The sequence below is a fragment of the Talpa europaea genome, assembly GCF_964194135.1.
Source record: "Talpa europaea genome assembly, chromosome: X".
In the NCBI taxonomy this organism is placed as follows: Eukaryota; Metazoa; Chordata; class Mammalia; order Eulipotyphla; family Talpidae; genus Talpa; species Talpa europaea.
The window spans coordinates 69,397,353-69,417,710 of NC_140081.1; the positions used below are offsets into that span (position 1 = coordinate 69,397,353).

At 37.9% G+C, this 20,358-nt stretch overlaps 1 protein-coding gene across 4 annotated transcripts in view; it reads left to right on the forward strand.

Moving 5' to 3' along the window:
* Window positions 1–20,358, forward strand: part of PAK3 (p21 (RAC1) activated kinase 3) — a gene marked incomplete at both ends in the record, with an annotated part of 75,934 nt that overhangs the window by 41,360 nt on the left and 14,216 nt on the right. For all 4 annotated transcript variants that reach the window (XM_084258317.1, XM_084258318.1, XM_084258319.1 and 1 more), the window contains 5 exons: window positions 11,479–11,527; window positions 11,848–11,960; window positions 13,615–13,732; window positions 15,068–15,167; window positions 15,642–15,838. In XM_084258317.1, the coding sequence (XP_084114443.1) occupies window positions 11,479–11,527; window positions 11,848–11,960; window positions 13,615–13,732; window positions 15,068–15,167; window positions 15,642–15,838 (577 nt within the window). The remainder of the gene's footprint in view (window positions 1–11,478; window positions 11,528–11,847; window positions 11,961–13,614; window positions 13,733–15,067; window positions 15,168–15,641; window positions 15,839–20,358) is intronic.

The following is a 20,358-nucleotide window of genomic DNA, read 5'->3' on the forward strand; positions in this document are numbered from 1 at the left end:
GGATTTGAAAAGAACCTCTCTATTAATCACCCTCATCTATGTGGAAAACTAAATTTTTCCAGCATGGGTTTCTGCCATCCCAGCATTCAGGCCTGGGGCCAGAGAACTGGGTTCCATCTTCTGTAAATCAAGTTCAGAATTGCATGCCTAATCATATGAGACCAAGCAGGGAGTTGAAGGCAAAGAAAATGACATTATTTCCCTAGGTTTTTTGTGAAAATGTTCTATAATTGACCGCAAAATCCTGATATTTTGATCAGATGTAAAGTTTTTTTTAAAAAGGCAAGAAAAAGGCCTGGTACCCCCTAAATTATTATTAACAACATGAAATTTGTTGGAAACATATCTGGTGGGGACTAAAGAATCTTCGCTCTCTATGATAGTGTGTAAAAGTACTTATTTGAGAATGAGTAGGATGAAACAACAAAATCAAGCATTTATTTTCAATCACCAGCTATCATTGGCAAGTCTGTATCATTCATAAATAAGCAGTAACTAGTAACAGAGGGCTGAATATACTAAAGCTGGCAGCTATCGTACAAATTTCACACTAATATATTTGAAATTCATGTTAAGGCCTTTACTTAAATGAGGATGCATTGAAAAACAGAACCTTTTTCTCTTTAAGATTCATAATTATTTTTTCTTCATTAAAATAGAAAAAAAATTGGTGAGGAAGGAACTCATAAGGGATGGTTTGGATCCAGTTTAACAAATAATTTTTTTTAGTTCAGTGAACTTTTCCTGAGTTCCTACTATGCGTAATGCATGTAACACAACATAGTAGGTAGGAGCCAGGTCCTGGGATTCACAGTGACCCGATGCACTCTCACTCTCCTGCTGGCTCTCTCTCGCTCCCTCTCTCCTCCAGCCAGCAGTGGAAAAAGGACAGTTGTGTCAAGAAATAACTCCCAAATGCATATCCACCCACATTTTTCCCCCACACTCATCTTCACTGTCATCGCCCCCACAAATCCCTCTCTGGCTGCCTCAGCCCTAATTGATCTTTTCTGTTGCCTGTCCTTCTGAATCCTACAGTTTTTTATCTGCACTGGTATGTATACATGACTTATATCTTAGCTTGTTGAGACAGGTAAAATTGCTTGAAGCTTTGAAAACCATGGAGTAATAAAGAGAGGTTTTTGGAAAATTTTGAAGAAAGTGTACAGATTCAGAACACAGATGGCTATGGGCAAATGATTTAATGTATTTAAACATCAGCTTGGTTATGCATAATAAGAATGCACATACCTCATCAGACTGTGAGAAGTAAAAGAGAAGGCAATTAAAGTGCTTAGCACAGTACATGGCACATAGTAAAGTGCTTAGTAACTGCTAGCTATTAGGCGTGAAGGACAGCCACATATTCTGTTATATAGAGCAGAATACAGTGAGTACCATAATATAATTAATTACAAAGAGCTATGAGGACAAAGAGGAGGGATAAATCATTTATAGCCAGGAAGGGGGTATGATGAAGGATTCTTAGAGGAGGGTGCATTTACATAATGACTTGAGAAGATATAGTGGAGGTTATGGGAAGTTTTATTTAATGAAAAACAAATGAACACTGAAACTATAGGACACATTGACTTTGGTATCCCTGGGGCCTGCAGTGGTGTCTGGTATAAATACTTGACAAGTATTAGAAGATGCAGGTTGAGAAAACCGAAAGAGTTAAATCAGCAATACCACTTCTATGGAGAGTCAAAAATCCAGTGTGGCAGGGGAGTTAAAAGGAAATAATGCAGGAAATTAACAGTAAATAAGATTGGTTGGGACTACATTATGTAAACAAATTGAGAGATACAGGTTACACTATATTTTTATTTGTTTGAGTTTACTTTTTTAAAGTCAGTAATACCTGGACATGGTATAACACTCAGAAGGTAGACAGTGAAAAGTTAAGAGTCCTTCAACCTCCAGTAATTATTACTGGTTTCTTGTGTAAAACTTTCACAGATTCTCTGCACACAGACACATGCAACATACACATGCCATGTATGTTCAAATATAAGGTGTCAAAGTGAAATAATTTTTAAAACTGTTTGACGCACCTGAATACATAAACTATTAGATAAATAATAAATGTATACTTTAACTTGTTAATTCACGCTTATTTACACATTTAAAGCCACATATTCTATAAAATAGTATGTAAATCAGGAGAGATTTTTCTACTCTCACATTTCATGAGCAGTATAATTCAAAATCTTGCTATGCACCTTTACACCATTATTTTTGTAATCACAGTTCCCCAGCAGCTATCCAACTCTATCGGCTGACTTCCATGCAAGATTTTGGAGATATATTTGAATCCACGTAATTTTATTCATAGCGGCAATTAACCATTCATAAAACAAAGAAGATTGTTTTCTGAATCTGTCCTGTAGGTGTATAATTAAATCTTCACAACATACTCTAGTACATCACTTTTTAAACTTTCCATTAAAATTTTTTCAACTTACAGGAAAGTTGAGGGAGGATTATGGAAACTCCCATAGTCTTATCTCCCAAATCCAACATTTATCAAAATTTTAAATATAATCATAATGCCATTATAACACCTGCAAAAACTTAACAAGTGCTTGATGTCAGCGAATGCCCATTCTATAGCCAAATTTCTCCAAGTGTCTCAAAAATGCATTTTTTAAAGTTTTTTTTTCCCCAATCAGCATCCAAAGAAGAACTTCACACATTTGGTTGTATCTCTTAAAACTCTTTACCTATAGCAATCCCCTTTCTTTCACTTTCATGCACGCACTGAAGAAACTAGCCATTGTCCTATAGAATGTACTGCTTTCTAGATTTATCTGTTTAATTGGATATAATTTGTTCCTCTGCGTTTTCTAGAAGTGAAAGTTAGCCCTAGGAGCTTAAAGAGATTTGGGTTCAAATTTGGCAAGATTTCTTATGTGGTAATGTGGTGGTTCATATAATATCCTGTGAGGAGGTGCACAATGTCTGGTTGTACAAGTTTTAGTGATAAGCAGATTGAGCACAAGAGTCAGTGGGTGAGTCTCTGCTCCATTGCAAAGCTCCCTATCAGTTTTAAATCTAATGCCTTCATTTATTGATGATTATTGCCCAAACTAATTATTTAATTAGGGATTATAAAATGGTGATTTTCTAAATCTTTCATTCATTCTGTACTTATTAACTTGGAAGAATATTTTTGTTGAAAGGAACTTTATTTCCTCAGTTTTGTGTCTTTGACTACCCTGAAATACCCATCACACAAGGCAATCAAGACAAAAGATTAATTTTTTATTGAAATTTCCAGTATAAGGAATTGGTACCTAAGTTACTTCCAAAAGTATCCAATGAGGGCTGTTTTATTTTTATTTTTTTTTAATGAAAGGAGATATTCTTTTATTTAAAAGAAATCTTCATAAATTCACGGTTTCTATATTTTGTAGTTTGCTTCAAGCAAGATTATTTATTTTTTTAATGGCCAAACTGTCCCATCTTTGGCTTATAGGGGCCCCTTTTCACGACATTTTTTTGAAAGCAACCTTAAAAAAAACCTGTTTATGACAGGTAACAATTGCAGTTATGAGGTGATACCCTCAGAAACAATTTATACCCTTTCTTTCCATTTCTGACAAATACTCTCTATAAACATGCAATACTTGCATTGAGACTATTTCAATCTAATGTTTCTTCTTTTAATAGAACACTATGGATAAAAATAATGAGTACGGAGAATTATATTATATTGAGAGATTTTGTAAGAATTTAAATATAAGGCAATTCCTTTTTTTTCCCCTCAAGGAAAAAAAATTGTGAGAAAACAATATCACCTGTGTTTGGGCTTATATGGTGCAATTCTTTGGGGAAGGGGGTGTTTTGTGGGTATGTTTTTAACACAAGTGGCAACTATTTCTGTTCTGTGTCAATGTCTTAGAGAGGGTTCCATGTCACTGCCTCATTCCTTTTAACAATGTGCAGTGTTTCATTGTCAATATGGACCATAATATATTTCACCATGCTCCTACTGATAGACATTTGGTTTGTTTCCAGTATTTTGTTATTATAAATGAAGCTTCATTGAAGACCCTTACAGATAAGCTATCTCATGGAGATGCAGATTTATCATTAACATAAGCTCCCAAAAGAGTGGAGTTATTACATGAAAAGATAGGGGTGTATATATATATATTTTTCTTTATTTTTTTGGTGGGACCCTCGCCGGTGGCCGGGGAACGAACCGGCGATGCAGAGGTTGCGGGCAGCCTCGCAACCCAGCGCTCAACCGCTGCGCCACCAGGGGAGGCCCAAGATAGGTATATTTTTAATAGTCAAGTTACTCTTCATGTAACAAGATATTTAGACAGAAAGATACATCTCTATAACTTTTATTACAATTTATTGTTATAATTGTCCTATTTTTATTATCAGTTGTTGTTAACCTCTTACTGTGCCTAATTTTACAAGTTAAACTTTTCCATATGTATGTTTAGGAAAAAAACGTAGTATAGATAGTGTTTGGTACTATGTGTGGTTTCAGGCATCCTCTGGGCATTGTTAGAATGTATTCCAATGGAATCACTGTGTGAAGGTACCTGTTTGCCCACATCTTTGCAAACACAGCTATATTCATGTATTTGAGATTAAAGTACTATAATAATAACCCATTCCCACACTGATTTTCAAAAGTGAAAATTATATAAGAATTATATAAGAAAGGAACTCTAAACAGTAGCAGTGTAGTAAAACAAAAGGCTATCCTGAAGACTCCATCGATCATGTCTGTACTGTGCCAAAGTATCTGTTGCATGGCATAGCTCTTTATAGACTGTATCAGCCTTGCAGCTAAATTGGACAGGAAGGGACAATAGGAGTGTTGCTTGAAATCATTTTCATATATATGCATGAAGGTATACATTGGGCCAAAGGAATTTTGCTTAGCATCTTGATTTTTGCCAATCATATCATTATGTAGAATGCTCATCAGTAATCTCAAACAAACTTTTTTCTTTTTATACACCCTCTGTCTCTGTGCCCCTAAATTAGTTTTAAGGCTTGAGAAAGTAAATACTCATGTTAGGTATTTTTCAGCTTTAGCTCCACAATTCTTTTTCTTACTCTAATATGAAGAGGGGCCCTCTTCTTTTTATTTTAACATGAAATTCCCATATGGAAGATGAATAGTTTTGAAACTTATTTCTGAAAGGACTGATGAATAACAGCTTGTTTAGAGACCCTGACAAAGCAATATACAGCATAGAAATCAGGGATAAGTACTGAGAATAAAACCTCTGACTTGTTTTTCTTTGCTCAAGAAACTACAGGCAAGAACAGAAGTAGTGTCTAGAGTGCTTACAGAAGTGATTCTATGGGTTTGACCACCCACCCCGAAAGTATTTGCTTCCTCATCAGATCTATTTTGGGCCTTACAAGGTAGAACACTGCTATGAGGCACTAAATAGGTGAAATCTGAGCTTTATAATAAGGCTTTGTGAAAGAGATTGGAAATACATTAGCATTTGTGAAGAACAGTGTTTATAGAGCAATGGAAGATGCGCTTTGTTCTACTTAATGCTGTTAAATGCACTGTGTTGTGCTCTGTCCCTTGTAAAGAAAGATGATGCCACTCAATCAAACCACCATTAACAGAGTTTGCACTTTGAGTTGTTTTTTCCAGCCATAGTAATGAGCTTGTATTAAGCCACCACCACCCACCCAGCCCCCTTCCTGTCTAGGCCCTCTTGAAACCAATGGCACACACTGGGAAACAGCTGCTTAGACTAATGTTAGAGTGAGTGGCTGAGAGTTATCTGGCCTTTCCAGGGATTAAGCCCTGTAAATGTGGCCTCATTATCACTGGACTATATAACCCACTGAGTACCCTGGCCCCACACCCATAATGTGTTACAGCTCTATTTAAAATTAGATGACCATGAATACTCTGGGAGAAGTCATGCCCTGAGAAAGAGAAAATTCCCTGTTCTGGTTCATAATTCTAGTTATTAAAGACTATACCATCTGGTCCCAGCCACATTCTTTGTACTTAGAAATATATTGAGATAAGATTTTTACATAACTTTTTAAAATGCAGTGATGCATTTTTGAGAGGCAAATTACCAGAACACTCTGAAATCCTTTCTGGAAGGAGTTACTGTGTGTAGTGCTAACACTGGTCATCACCATTCCTGAGCCCTTAAGGACATATGATTTCACAAGCATGGTAGTGTTGAATAATATAGTATCTATGTATTTTCACGTCTAAGTACATGAATGTAGCGAGACTATTTCTTGGGGGGGGGGGCTACAAGTACTTCCTGTATCTTAAATACTCAACAAAAGATAATGTTCAGTCCTAAGAATCCATCCTAGGTCCAGTCTGCTCTTAGCCACATGATCGATCAGAAGCTGAGTCTGAAAATAGAACAATAATCCTGCAAATCTATGCCAAAGGAATCAAACACACCAAGTCTCTGGGATAAACTAAATGGCTCATGAAGGGCACATGGACTAAGTGAGCAGAAAATTGGAGACACAGGAATATATTGGGACAGTAGTTCAGCATAGTAGATACACATGTGGACTTTAGGCTGTACCATACTTGCACTTGTCATTGTTGTAAAGATTTTAAAGTTGTATAATAGAGCAAGAAGTGGTGCTTAACAGTGTGGAGTGTGGAATCAAATGCCTTTTTTTTCCCTCAGCTGCTGACTAAGCATGTGACCTTCGAGTTACATGCTTAACATTTCCTAGTTCCAATTTCCTCATTTGTAAAATGATAATAGAACCTACCTCATCGTGTATCGGGTGAACATTAGAGAGTTGTATTAAGTGAAATCATTCATTTTCAGAGAGCAGGCAGAAAGTACAGGCTCGATAAAGGATCTACCCTTTTCTAGCAGCAACGGAACAAGTAGTAGGAGGAGATATAAAAAATAGCCATCCTCAGAGAGGACTAAATCTCTGACTGTGACCTCATTAGCACCAGATTTATACTTATAAAACCTAAAACGTGAATATTTCCTTCTGGTTCCCTCATCATTCCCACCTTGATTCCCACTGAGACCTCTAGACCTCCTGCCATTTTCTTTCTCTCCCAGTCTGCCTAGACTCACTACCCTGCCCTTCTTTCCCTCTTCTAATCCATTTCTTTGCTGAATTCAGAATGATTTATCTTTATTATAAGTTGCTGCTTTGGCAACAACTCTAGATCATGACCTGACACGGATTCTTAACAGGAAATTTCAGAACCTGATGAAGATGGCTGATAATTAAACTGACTTGTCTTGGGAGTAAAAGGGAGAAATATCAAATTGTTTCTTTCTAGAGCCTTTGGGCTATATGCCAGTGTTTCCATTTGAGTATTAAGTGGTTGGGCAGGTCAGGAAGAAACTGTTGATAAAGCATCTAATGTGATGTCAAGAACCCTGCCGTACTCATCACACTGCAATTAATGATGAGGCCTAATGGTTGAACAATCTGTTGTTTTAATATTCTTGAACAATGGTATAAGTTAACTGAAAGACATCTTGCTCAAAGGACACTTTTGTTACTTACTAGTTTTATCATCTTGGGCAGATTCCTCCTAATCTCTGGGTTTGAGATTTGTCATCTGTAATATGAAGGTTAAACTGGGATATCTCCCATTTTCACTTGAGTCCTAATAATGCATGATTTCTTTGTACCATCTTAGGGGTTGTAAATAAGTATTCTGTGGACAGCAATCCAGCTTCAATATAGCTCAAATAATAGAGAAATAATAGAGATCATTGTAATTAACTGGCATAAAAAATCAAATTGACAATGTTGACCATTTTAGCACATCAACCCGAATATACTAGGGAAGTAGGGGTTTTAGGTTCCATCTTTGTTGCTGTGATTTCTGGCATCTTTATGTCCTAAAGTGCTACATGTTAATGACTTTCTTCTATTAAAGTAATTGACTGTTTTTGCTGAGATGCTGTAACATACCCCAGGCTTTTGCAAAGCTCATCTTTCGGGAATCAGTGTGACATCTTGTTAGCACAAAGATTGTTTCTTTGGAATATAGACTAGTGTGTACTGTGCTTCACTTATTACAGGGAGAATGCTTCCCAACTTCAACTTCAAGGATCCTCCAACTCCTTGTCTTTGTGAACACTATAGGTTACGAATAACTATTAAACTATTAAATCAAAGTTTATTTCTCATCCTTTATTAAGGATAATATGTATAACTACTGCTTCAAACTTTTGATCAGCATGATAGACAATGTAATCACAAGTTGATGTAATTCTAGCTGAAAGGAAATATGTGATATTTAATTAGCTTCATCTTAGGTAAATAATGAACTTCTATTATGAATTCAAAACATCAAACTTTCTTGAAAACTCTGATACTTAAAAATATTCCTAGTGATCCACAGACTTCAATTTGGGAACTTAATGAATGTATTTGGGGACAATGAAACTAACAATTATTGTTGTTTTGGCTAAGATTTATTGCACAATTACTATATGTGAGGGCTATATTTAATTCTTCTTTAATATTGGACTACAGAGAGATTAATAAATTACTTAGCCAGGATCACACAACTATTGAACTGCTGGGATTTGAACCTGGGGAGATTTGAATAGATGGGGGTGAGGACTACTGTTCTTAACCCTTGTTTGGGAAAAGAGTGTTTTAAAGGATGAATAAGTTTTAATATGCACATGAGTACCTGAGTTTGTACATTTGAGCTGCGGATTCAACAAAGAAAAGAAGTTGGGACCACCACTAACTTACTGAATTACAAATGTCTGACATGTTCAGTGTGGGGGTAGGAGGCAGAAAGTGGAGTCTAGGAGAATATCACTTTTTTCAGAGTGGGAACAAGCATTGCCGGGGTGGGGGGTGGGGAGGGAGGGAAAATGGCTCCTATTAAACAATTGCATGTATTCATTAAGGTGGGGGAAGTGAGGAGAAAATTTCATTTTTGAGTTAATAACCAATGTTCTAGAGTTTCAAGGTCTTTAAACCTCAGTGGATTAGGGATTTGTGGCAATTCTATACCACTGAATGCCATAAAACCCAGGATATTGGGATTCCAAGGTTAGGACTCTAACAATTTTAAGACAATGAAATACTGAGAGAGGTTGGGGGAAGAAAAACTAAGGACTTGAAAGGTAAAGCTCTGGAGAGGTTAAACACTAATCCTCCTTGCTGGCCAAGTCAATCACAGGTTTTGCCCCTAGGACAGTGGAAGTGGGCTTGGAGGTGGGGGCAGAGGTGTCAAATAAGGGGATGGTCACCTGGGCAGGAATTTGGGGACTCCTTCACCCTAGCTTTAACTGGAGCAGTTTCCATTTTGTGTTGAGGATTTCTATATATGGTTTCACTTGATAAAGGCGGTCTAAAACTAAAAGAAAAAGGTAAAAACTACATCACCAAGGAAAAATAGATGTGGTACCTCTAAAAAAGTGTTCTAGTAGGTTACCCTGGCCTCTTTAAACACAGGTACAGAAAGCTGTAAGAATGTTTGGGCTGTGAGATTGAGAGAGACCAAATAAACAACTGAGTGAATCAGTCATCTTTTGCTGTGACACCAACAGCCTCAGCAGCAACAATAAGTGTAATACCAGTTGCCACATTAGGCCTTACTCTCATCTGGGTACAGGGCTAAATATTTCCATCGAATCTTATTCTGGTAGTAGATTGACATAGCAGCTCAGGACTCACACAGCTGAAATACACACCAAGTCAAAGATATCTGTTCCTCTGAACTCAGGCAATTCTGAGTTCAGAAGGACAAGATATAAAGTGACTCCTGAAATGAGGAATGTTTGAGAGCTTATGCCCAGAAGGATGTGTTTTATGTAGATTTAAATAGAGATTTATGTAGAAGGATGTGTTTTATGTAGATTAAATAGATTTAAATAGATTTAAAAATGTTTTCTTCACAGAAAGGAAAGGTATTGTTTCAATTACCTGTTTGCTTGCAAAACCTTCTGTAAGTTTATTTATTCATCAAATACTTGGTGAGCACTAAACCCAGAATCTCAAGCACACAAAATTGAGAGACTGAATTGTTTGATATTAGCCTTAAACCTAAGGAATTTCTGAAATGGCCAAATCTTGGCTTAGGTACACCTAAACCAGGTGATTTTTCAGTCTAGTGTCAGATGATATGTAAATGCCTACACAGAATGACAAGGACAGTACAGTTTGTAGATTCTAGGTCATGGAATTGAAGCACCTTAGAAATAAAGTTCCCCATTTCCTATGTTTCACAGGTCAGACAGTCAAATGGACTTGTGTAAACTATACAACCTTAGGCAGTTTACTTAACCTCTCTGAGTCTCAGTTTCCTCACCTGTAGCATAGGGATACTAGCACTTTCCTTACAGAAATATGGCAAGAATTGCATAAGATTAACTCGTAACAGCTTCCTAGAGCTGTGTCTGATATACACAGCATGCTCAGAATATGTTTACTATTATTGAAATCACTAAACCCAAGGTCAAAGAGTTTGTTGATGTTAGGGCAAATATTAGAACTCATATCTCTGTTTATGGAGTCTCTGATATTCCTTTTTATTCTCTAGGGTGGGAACTGTAAACTTCTAGGCCTGTGAGAAATATTTTGGCTCATCCAGGATGAAGAATAGTAATAATTATGAGGAAATGACTGGCCAAAGGAAAGAAATTCTGGACTCCAAAAACAAAACAGCAAAGGATAGAGAACAAGGGAAAAAAGGACAATTATCAGAACATTTAGATAGCAGTGTTGGAGTATTGCAATGCCTGAACCATAGAACGGATCTCTAGCCTAATTCCCTTATTCACCATAAATGTTTCAGTGAAATTGACTATGTCCTTTTTCTTGGGGCTGGGGCTGGAGAGGTAGTTCAGAATGTATGTGTGTTTCACAGAAAGTGACTGTGCATTCAGCTTGACTAGACAATTTGTATTTGCAATGCAAGGGAACCCTGTAATTTAAGCTAGCATGAGTACCACCAAGATAGTAGAAACTGTTGAGAAATTTAGCAAAGTGGAAAAAAATGACTCAAGAGTAAAGCCACATTATTACTGCTTCCTATGGCAACAGTACAAGTGTGACCAACAGCACTAAAAGGACTGATTTGTTAGATGAAGATTTTCTTAAGAATTGGAAATATGTGAAAGAGCCACCGTGGAGGCTAAAAATGAAGATTAATTTGTAGTTGTCTAAGCAAAAGTTTACATATTCTTCTTCAGTATAATCAGTATTGATTGTTGCAATGCCAAGGAGTATTCCAGATATTCCAGGAGCTTCCCAAAAGAAGTCAGGCCATTTTGCTGTGCCATATGCATGACCACCAGAAAATTTGACAGAGTTCTTAGCTCACCAAAAAAAGATGCCTTTTGATTGTTTCAGGTGCAATTACTATATAAAGTGGTTGTTCCTTTTTTACTTCATCCTTTAATCTTGGGTTGGCATATTTCCCTGAAAATAATGAAATCTATTGATCACACTGATTACTTAGATATTTGATGATTTTTCCCTTTGCAGGGCATCAGGTACCGTTTATACAGCACTCGACATTGCAACAGGACAAGAAGTAAGTACTAACATTTAATCCTGATTTTTATTTTCCTTTATTCACATTGATCAGATTTCCTCTTTGAAGGCATCTGTGCATAAAGAAATGGGTAGCACTGGGTTGACATAGGAATTTACTTCATTGATGTCCAAAGTATCTGAAGTGGTTGGTTTACTCATGATTGAGCAAAGAAATGGTGTGGTTTGGTGGGTTAGTGGCTTGAAGAAAGAGGCTACTAAGATAAAGAATTTGTCAGCCTCGGTGTATTGGCCAAAGAAATATGTTTGTATGTGTTCAGTCTAATGATTGTATTTCATTCTCACCTTCCCACTATTCAGGTGGCCATAAAGCAGATGAACCTTCAACAGCAGCCCAAAAAGGAATTAATTATTAATGAAATTCTGGTCATGAGGGAAAATAAGAACCCCAATATTGTTAATTATTTAGATAGGTAAGTGTTTTCTCTCACTGTGTACTTGTTTTCATTTTGGGAAACCGTTTTCCTGGCAAGTTATTTGGGATCTAATGTCCGTTCTACTGCTAAACTTATACCCACTTATCTTCTTCCATCCATCAGACATTTGAAGACATATTTTATGGTCTTGCTTCTAAACGTGAGCAGTTTCAGTGGTTTCCTTTTGAGGATCATGACTCTGTGTTGGCAGCAAAGACTGCAGGAGACAGTGGCAGTGTTTTAAAAGTTTCCAATGTGTGTTGGGAGCCAGCGCAGTCTCTAGGTGTCTAAGGCTGGGTAAAATGGCCCTGCTTTAATGGGTGCTGTGTGATTAACTGACAGTAAGGCCTAGGGAATTGAGACTTTAATCTCAAACCTTTTTCCTAGACCAGGTAATTAATGTCTCTTTCATCACTGGTATTAGCTGTGGGTTATAAATAGGCATTTAAAGACAGCACTAACTCTTCTCTGTGGTTACCATCTGTCTCATTCAATTGCCGTAAGTGTTTGTTTAGCACCACTATGCTGTGTACTGGGGAGGGGGGTACAAAAGAAATAAGGCTAGGTATACAACCTCAGTCAACTTAAGGTCTTGCTTTCTGTGTTTTGTTCCAGGTAGGCCAGGAGTGCACAAGTGGGGGGAAAGGGCTGAGGGAAGGAGGGTTGGATTTTACAATTGAACTTAATGTTTCATAAAGTGCCATAGAGTGAACTACAATGGAGTGCAATGGAGTGAACTGGGATCTGTCTGCTCTTATAATTTTGTAATTACAAGATTTCTAGGCTGCTCTCTGTAACTACAAGTAAGGTGGAGTCTGTGGATTTTCATTTTAAATAAATGTCCCAGTTATAGACACTGCAGTTTAAGCACAACTGGACATAAAAGTCTTGCTTCACATTGTTATGGGTGTTAGAGCAGGGTGGAATCACAGAGATCATTCCATTTGCTATAATCCCCGTCTCTTGCTGAACAGGGGGAAAGGAAGACCTGATAATACTACTACTTTCTAATTGTCCTATGTGATTTGAATTTGCCTGAATTTTAGGACTCTGGTGACCGTCCTCCCCAATTTGATCACTTGGGTTATGTCCCTCAATAGCTACTTGGAGATAATGGCCATGGTACAATTAACTTCTCTCAGAACTGAGATTTCAGCACATTAATTCTATTGTAAACATGAGTCTCTTTGATTCAGTGACTGTTTGAAAATATTTTAGAAATTAATTCAGTAGAATTGAAAGTAATGCAAAATGTTCATAAATAGCCTGTAAATACAGACACTGTGTACCAGTTCAGTCCACAAAGTCAAGATGATGGCATGAGCTAGTCAAAAAAAAAAAAAAGCTCTCCAATAACCCTGTTCATTGAAACTAGCTTTACAATGGAATGACTGACAGTCGTCAATCAACAGAAGCCTTCATGCTGTTTTCCTTCCTCCATGGTACACAGTCATCTATGATGATCCTTTGATTTTCCATTCATATCTCTACTAATGCTAAGGAAATATCCTGTTATAACCATCACTGACATTTTCCTCTTATGTGATATGGCCAAATGCAGACACTAATAGCAGTTTGCCTTCGTAACCGGGATAAATGGACTCCCCACTTCCTTAGGCCTGAATCAAAATCTTTCTCTTTATTTGTTTAGCTACTTAGTGGGTGATGAACTGTGGGTAGTCATGGAATACTTGGCTGGTGGTTCTTTGACTGATGTGGTCACAGAGACCTGTATGGATGAAGGACAGATAGCAGCTGTCTGCAGAGAGGTAAGAAATTCGTGTTTCTAATGAATCTGAACACTAAACTTGGCAGATTTTAAAAAGCTCTGATTATTCAGAATGTTAATATCAGTTACAATAGTTCATCTTTTCTTTTGAAAAAACGTTGGAGACCCTAACTCCAATTTAAATCCTAAGCTAATAGCATGCCCTTGAACTTTCCTCCCCAGTGCTTTATTTTTGTTGCCTTTCCATGGGTCTTTCCCAGTCTCTCATGCTATTCACAGGAGACCATGTTTAAGCCTGCATGCTGTTGTCTCTGTAAACCTGGAAAACAGTGGGACTTCTTTGTTTTATGTGAGAGTTCTTTTGTCCTGCATGTGCAACGTGAGCCATGTGAAGTACAGGCCACATCATTATTCAGTAGAACGATGCAGACATCCTTTGTAACCCTGCAGTGAGTCTGTGTTTCTGCCTCTTTTCCAATAACAGTGTCAAGCCAAACTAAAGATATTTTATTATATTAATTACTTGCAGTATTAATGCATTGCTCACTAGAGTCTCCGCTTATTGTGGTTGGGGCATTACCACCTACTCCGCTTATTGTGGTTGAGGTTTTCTATAGACAGGAAGCAGGAACTCTGACCCACAGACACTTGAAAACCAATGATAGGGAAACAACACCAGATCATCTTTCCTTGTTTTTCATCTTAAATTATTCACTTAAATTTCCTCCTTCCTTAACTATCCTCTCATTCCCATTTCCTCTTCCCCAAACACACATATCTTCACAAACACAAGTATTTTATATTCACACAATAAATCAAACATAATATTCAGGGGAATATTTGAGCCTAAGTCTGTGGTATCCATTTTATAGCATCACCATACAAAGCCGTTGCCAAACAAATACCTATTGTTACTTCATAGCCTGAAAGGGGTTGCCAGACCTGGCTGTTCATCAGAAATAGCTTGTTTTAAATGCATATTCCTGCATCCCACTCCAGACCTACTAAATCAAATCATACCATACGCACAGAAACTTACTACATCTGCGTAAGAAGAAACTGATCCATAGCCTCCAGCTAACTTGGACAAAGTATGATTATACGAATGGTTAGTCAGCCTGTGTGAAAGATCCAGTGCTACTTGCAACTTTTCATGTCCTCATCTGACTGGGGAGCCTTCATATGTATAATGGAGTATCATTGACATAAATGATGATGTGATTTCTAAATGGTGTTACAACATTTAGTAATCTATTTCACTTGCCAATACGCGATGATATAACTTGCCCAAAATTTATCTAGAAGAGAAACCAAAATTTTTTTAAGATTCTTTGCGATATAACTAGAACTTCTTTCTTTTTTTCTGCTTAAATAGTGCCTGCAAGCTTTGGATTTCTTGCACTCAAACCAAGTGATCCATAGAGACATAAAGAGTGACAATATTCTCCTTGGGATGGATGGCTCTGTTAAATTGAGTACGTATTTTGATTCAGAGGGTGTTTTGAGGGAGTATTGGGGATATTCTCTTCTTCCACTGTCTTGACAATATAATGATTGAAAGTGATTGATTTGAAAGTATTTAGAGCCCAGTCTGAAGTAAAGAATGTTTCTAACTCTGTGATCCTGTAGTTCGTGACCAAATTTTTTGGATTTAATATTTCAGAATTTCTAGTGACCTCTGACTGCTGGATGATATGCACCTAATTAGGAAACTGAAAAATCCTGTAAGTTGGCAGGGACCATAATGAGGAGGGAACCAGATGAAGGTTCGGTCAAAATGACATCATATCAGTTGTTTCAGAGCCTTTCGAAAATAGGACCAGCTGGGCCATCCGTTAACCAGAGCATATGAGATGGGCAGTTAGGGCGAAACAGCTGTGTCTGCATGTGAGCTTTTGTAAATGAAAAATTTACAAAAGAGGATTTTAACTCACTTTTCTTCTCTGTAGCTGATTTTGGCTTCTGTGCCCAAATCACCCCTGAGCAAAGTAAACGAAGCACTATGGTGGGGACGCCTTACTGGATGGCACCTGAGGTGGTGACGAGAAAAGCCTACGGCCCGAAGGTTGATATCTGGTCACTGGGAATTATGGCAATCGAAATGGTGGAAGGTGAACCCCCTTACCTTAATGAAAATCCACTCAGGGTAAGTCAAAAGAAAACTCAGGTACTTCATCCCCAGGAAAGAGAAAAGCCCTCTGCTAAGAATGGCCAGAATGGGCTCTTCCCTGGTACAAGTGACATCAAAACTCCCCAGTTAAAATTTTCAAAGTTCCTTTGACTTATATTCAGTTTATCTTAATATGTCTTAAAAGCTTTCTCAAGTGCTCTGATATCAGTATTTCTAATGGCAAGTGACTTTAAAATTCTGTTGTGTAATTTTCTGCTGCTTAAAAAAATGTAGCTTAAAAAAAAAAACAACAAGCTGCAGGGAGAAACGTGCATTTTTATAAATGCCATGGTTAAATGATCTATCTAGGAAACACTTGATTTGTAATAACTTTAACAAAGTAAATAAATGTCTTTCCAGAACAGCTATAATTTTTGTAAATTAGATTTTGTTTCATTATCAGTAATGATTTATTGAACAACAACATTTTGGTGGCTATTGAATGGAACATAAGATAGACACAGTGCCAGCCTGGTGAAATCACAAACTTAATTAGACTGTCAAGCAGAAAATGATTGGAACTAGTTTGTGTTGGTAACTGAGTTTGCTACTGCAGAATCACAAGTTAGATCCTTATACCATCTGGTTACCTCCACAAAGAGAAGAGCTCCATTTCATGGCATAATGCCACCATCTTTATTCAGAGATTGCCTGTTGATCATGAGAGGGAGAGGCAAAGGAGTGTGAAAGAAATACAAGCTCAGTCCTTTCACTTTCTGTAGCTTAAGGGTGAGCCAGGAGCCTTGTTGTGTATATATAGGGCATCACATTTTTGAAAAAAGAAAACATGTAGAAATTTAAATTCTACTCTTAAAACTCATGCAGAGTGCCAGTGCCAGAAATATCTTGCATATCATTAGCACTAAATCTAAGATTGAATTTTACCCTTGATATACAAAAAACATTGTCCTTAATACATGGTAAAGTAGTTACATGTTAAGCTTATAAAGTATATATTCAAACCAAATATATGTGGTTTTCTACATATATGTAAAGGAGCCTCCAAGCTAATTGTCTGTTGTTTTTGAAGTTGAACATTTTGTAATTGGGAGCTGCAGTCTCTGTGCATGGAGAAGACAGCGTCATCCTCTCCCCCTCCTAACTCCCCTCGGATTCTTGGCCTCTTGTCTTAATCCCTGCACTGATTACAAAACAAGTGATAGGAATGAATGCCCTAATGAATGCTATGGGCTATTGCTCTGGTCTCATGAAACACTCTGGAAGTGAGATATGTACATTGATTAGCTGCTTACAGGGCTGAGTGGAAGAGAAGGGGCATTTTCCCACCATTTGTGGGTCAGCCCTCCACGAATTCAATCAAGCCTACCCCTGACCTGTGGACCAGCACATCAGGGTAATTACATGGGCTTGTCCTTATTATTTAACCACCTTTGCCCATTAAGAAATAACAGTGAAAAAACACATTAAGCCTCTTGTTTCCATGGATTTCCTCCTGCAGGTCTTCGGAGTTTGGAGGCACAAAATGGATTATGGCTATTTTGCTTTCTGCCTTCTAATGAGTAATTTACAACCTGCAAAATTTAAGGATTAAACAACTGGCTCTGTAAAGCAACGGGTCTCAGTAATGCATTTATTACCTTCTTCAGTTTCCCAATTATAATTGATCGCTCTTTAGCTAGGCTGTTGTTGGAGAAAAGGAAACAGGTTTTAATCTTCATAGGCATCTTCTAGCCTGGGATTAGAACTCAGAATTAACAACTTGTCTCTTGTAACCCATAGCCATATATCTAAACAAATACTTGCAGATTAACAAACCACCAAATTCAGGAAACCTACATTATGACTATAACAAAAAGACTTATTGGAAAGACCACCCTGTTGAATTCCACTGATAAGATTTGCTCTAACTTTGCTCATTACTCTCTGTGTGTGACCAGCCTCCAAGGAATTAGTCAACAAGTCTGTAGCGAGGCCAGCTTTCTTCTCAGCCTCTCAGAGTTGCTGGATGCCATGAGTACTTTTTTAGTTTCTCTTGTTTTCTTAAAGAAAGCACCATATCTCAGGTTTCTTATGTCCTTATTTGGGGCTTGAAATATATAATCTCTGACACCATGGGGAACTGGGAGAGAAAAAGCTTGTGTTTTCTTGGACCCTGGTGACGGGACCATGTATGGGAAAATAGAAAATCACTGAGCTTCAGGAAAGGTATAAAAGAGAACTAGGTTAGCCCTCCCTTCTTTAAAAATCCTTCCAATACTACCACCTGTCCACCACTTTAGGCTTTGAGGAAGAAAGAAAGTGGAAGGAAGACAGTGCTAGAGAATAGCATGGTGATGTGACAACATCCCGCCCATGTTGACCTAGGTGCGTCCTGGCTCCATAACCTGTATATAAGCTCTGTAACCTTCAGCAAGTCATGCAAAACATTTGTAAGTCTGTTTTCTTTGTATGCCACGGGGATAATATCTATCTTATAGGGTTATTGTGAAAACTAAATGAACGAAAAAGTGCATGTAAATCACCTAGTGGAGTGTCTAGCTTATTGTAGGAAATTCACAAACACACACATGCGGTTATATATGAATAGAAAGTGAGAAGGGATAAGGAAAGAAGAATCCTTAGAGTGCCTTTTCCCCTTTAGGGAGGGAGATGGCACTCCCCACTTTACCCCAGTATTTCCCCTTTATTTTGGCTACATCCTGTCCATGCAAGAAGTGGAGCATTCTGACAGTTCAGTATACATTTCCATGAACAGGAAAAGTGAAAGTCTGGGACTATACATTTGAAGGTTGTTTGCATTTAACTGTGGCTTTGTGTCTTTGTTGTGTCGGTTACAACTGAGCAAACTGTCTATGAATGTTGCCTTTTTAACATCCTTGGTGCAAAGAATTAGCGACTTTTTCTCTACTTATACAGTGGTTGGGATTTTTAAAATGTAAATTGCTTAGTACTAATGAACGTAACTTGCTCATAAAATGCCTCATGAAGGTCAGAGAGCTATTAACTGTACTGATGTTATGAGGTTGGTACCCTTCCAGAGACAGAGAGGAGACAAGCTTCTTACCATCCCCCACTGCCTGAAGTCTTTACACTCAACATAATTGGCCTTGAACATGTTGTTCTGTGACCCACGGACATATTTTTCAAAGCCTCCAATAATAAAGTGCCTTGTTCTGTTTGCCAAAGTGACTTGGGTTAATATAGAACTTTCCCTGTGGATATGCAAATCAAATGTTGGTGCTCTGCTCATCTCACCAGTTTTTGTTAATTGAAGACATATTTTTTAAAACCTGTGATTATAATGACCTGATTCTAAATAAGGAGGCACAATCATTTCCATAAAACAGATCTTTGGCTTATTTCTTCTCAGCATCCAGAGATGCTTTTTATTAACTTTGCATTCACACATAATGGAGCTTTTCTTGTCAATGAGTCTTGCTGGAATTTGGTATTTGTGAAATGTCTCAGCAACATCCAGTTGAGGTCTCACTGCACCCTGTGGATAGAACCCTTTTTTTTTTTTAAGATTTATTTATTTATTTATACAAGCACTGGGTACAGTCAGAAGCACGGGAGTGTGAGAGAATTCACCAGAGCCAGAGTGGAGAGCAGAACAGACAGACTGATGAAGTACACTGCTGAGGGGAGCAGCGGGCGGCAGGAGAGGTCTGCGCACCATGTGGGAACCTCGCCGGGTGGCCAGGGATCAAACCGGTGCTGCAGAGGCTGCGGGCAGCTTTGCAACCCAGCACTCAACCACTGTGCCACTGGGGAGGCCCCTAGAACCCTTTCTTATGTATGATTTCCTGAACCTTTATAGCAGTTGGATTGAACTGTAAGTGTACTCTTTCTGCCCTTGCTTTAAGCATCTGTGAAACTATTGGCTCTTTGGAAGCCTGTTAGTATCAGCAAAAGACTTCTAAGTGATGAAAAGGATGTAGTGTCATATTATGGGCACCACAGTTTCTTTACCAGTGTTTCTCCTTCTTGTGCACTGGAATCACCATGGAGCTTAAGAACCAATGATGCCAGGTTCCCACATTGAGGATTAACCAAATACAAACCCTTTACAGAACCCAGTCCAGACCAGCAAACAATTCTTCATCAGTCCTCTTTCAGCATGGTTGTTCAACCAGAAAAGAGAACACTATCATTCTGCCCACACTTCACCATTCCACCTTTTAAAATATCATGAATAACTGTCAGGTCTGTTGAAATCCTGATGCACTCTATGGCGTTCTCTGATTTACCAGTCCAGTTAAAAATCAACAACAACAAGAAATGACATTAATTCTGCATCCACTTCCACGAGACACCATTTCCTTTTTCAGTTTTGCTTCCTCTAGAAATCGAGTTCATCATATGTCCTGAGTACCTGGCACACATTGGTGATAATAAAGCCATCAGTGTGAGTACTTATGATGAGGAGCACATTACCTGTATGACCTGGGAGAAGGGAGGGCAGAAATATCCATCAGACCTGTTCTCTATAGTAGGAGGCTTCCTACTTCCCCGTTCTCTGCACTTAAAGCACT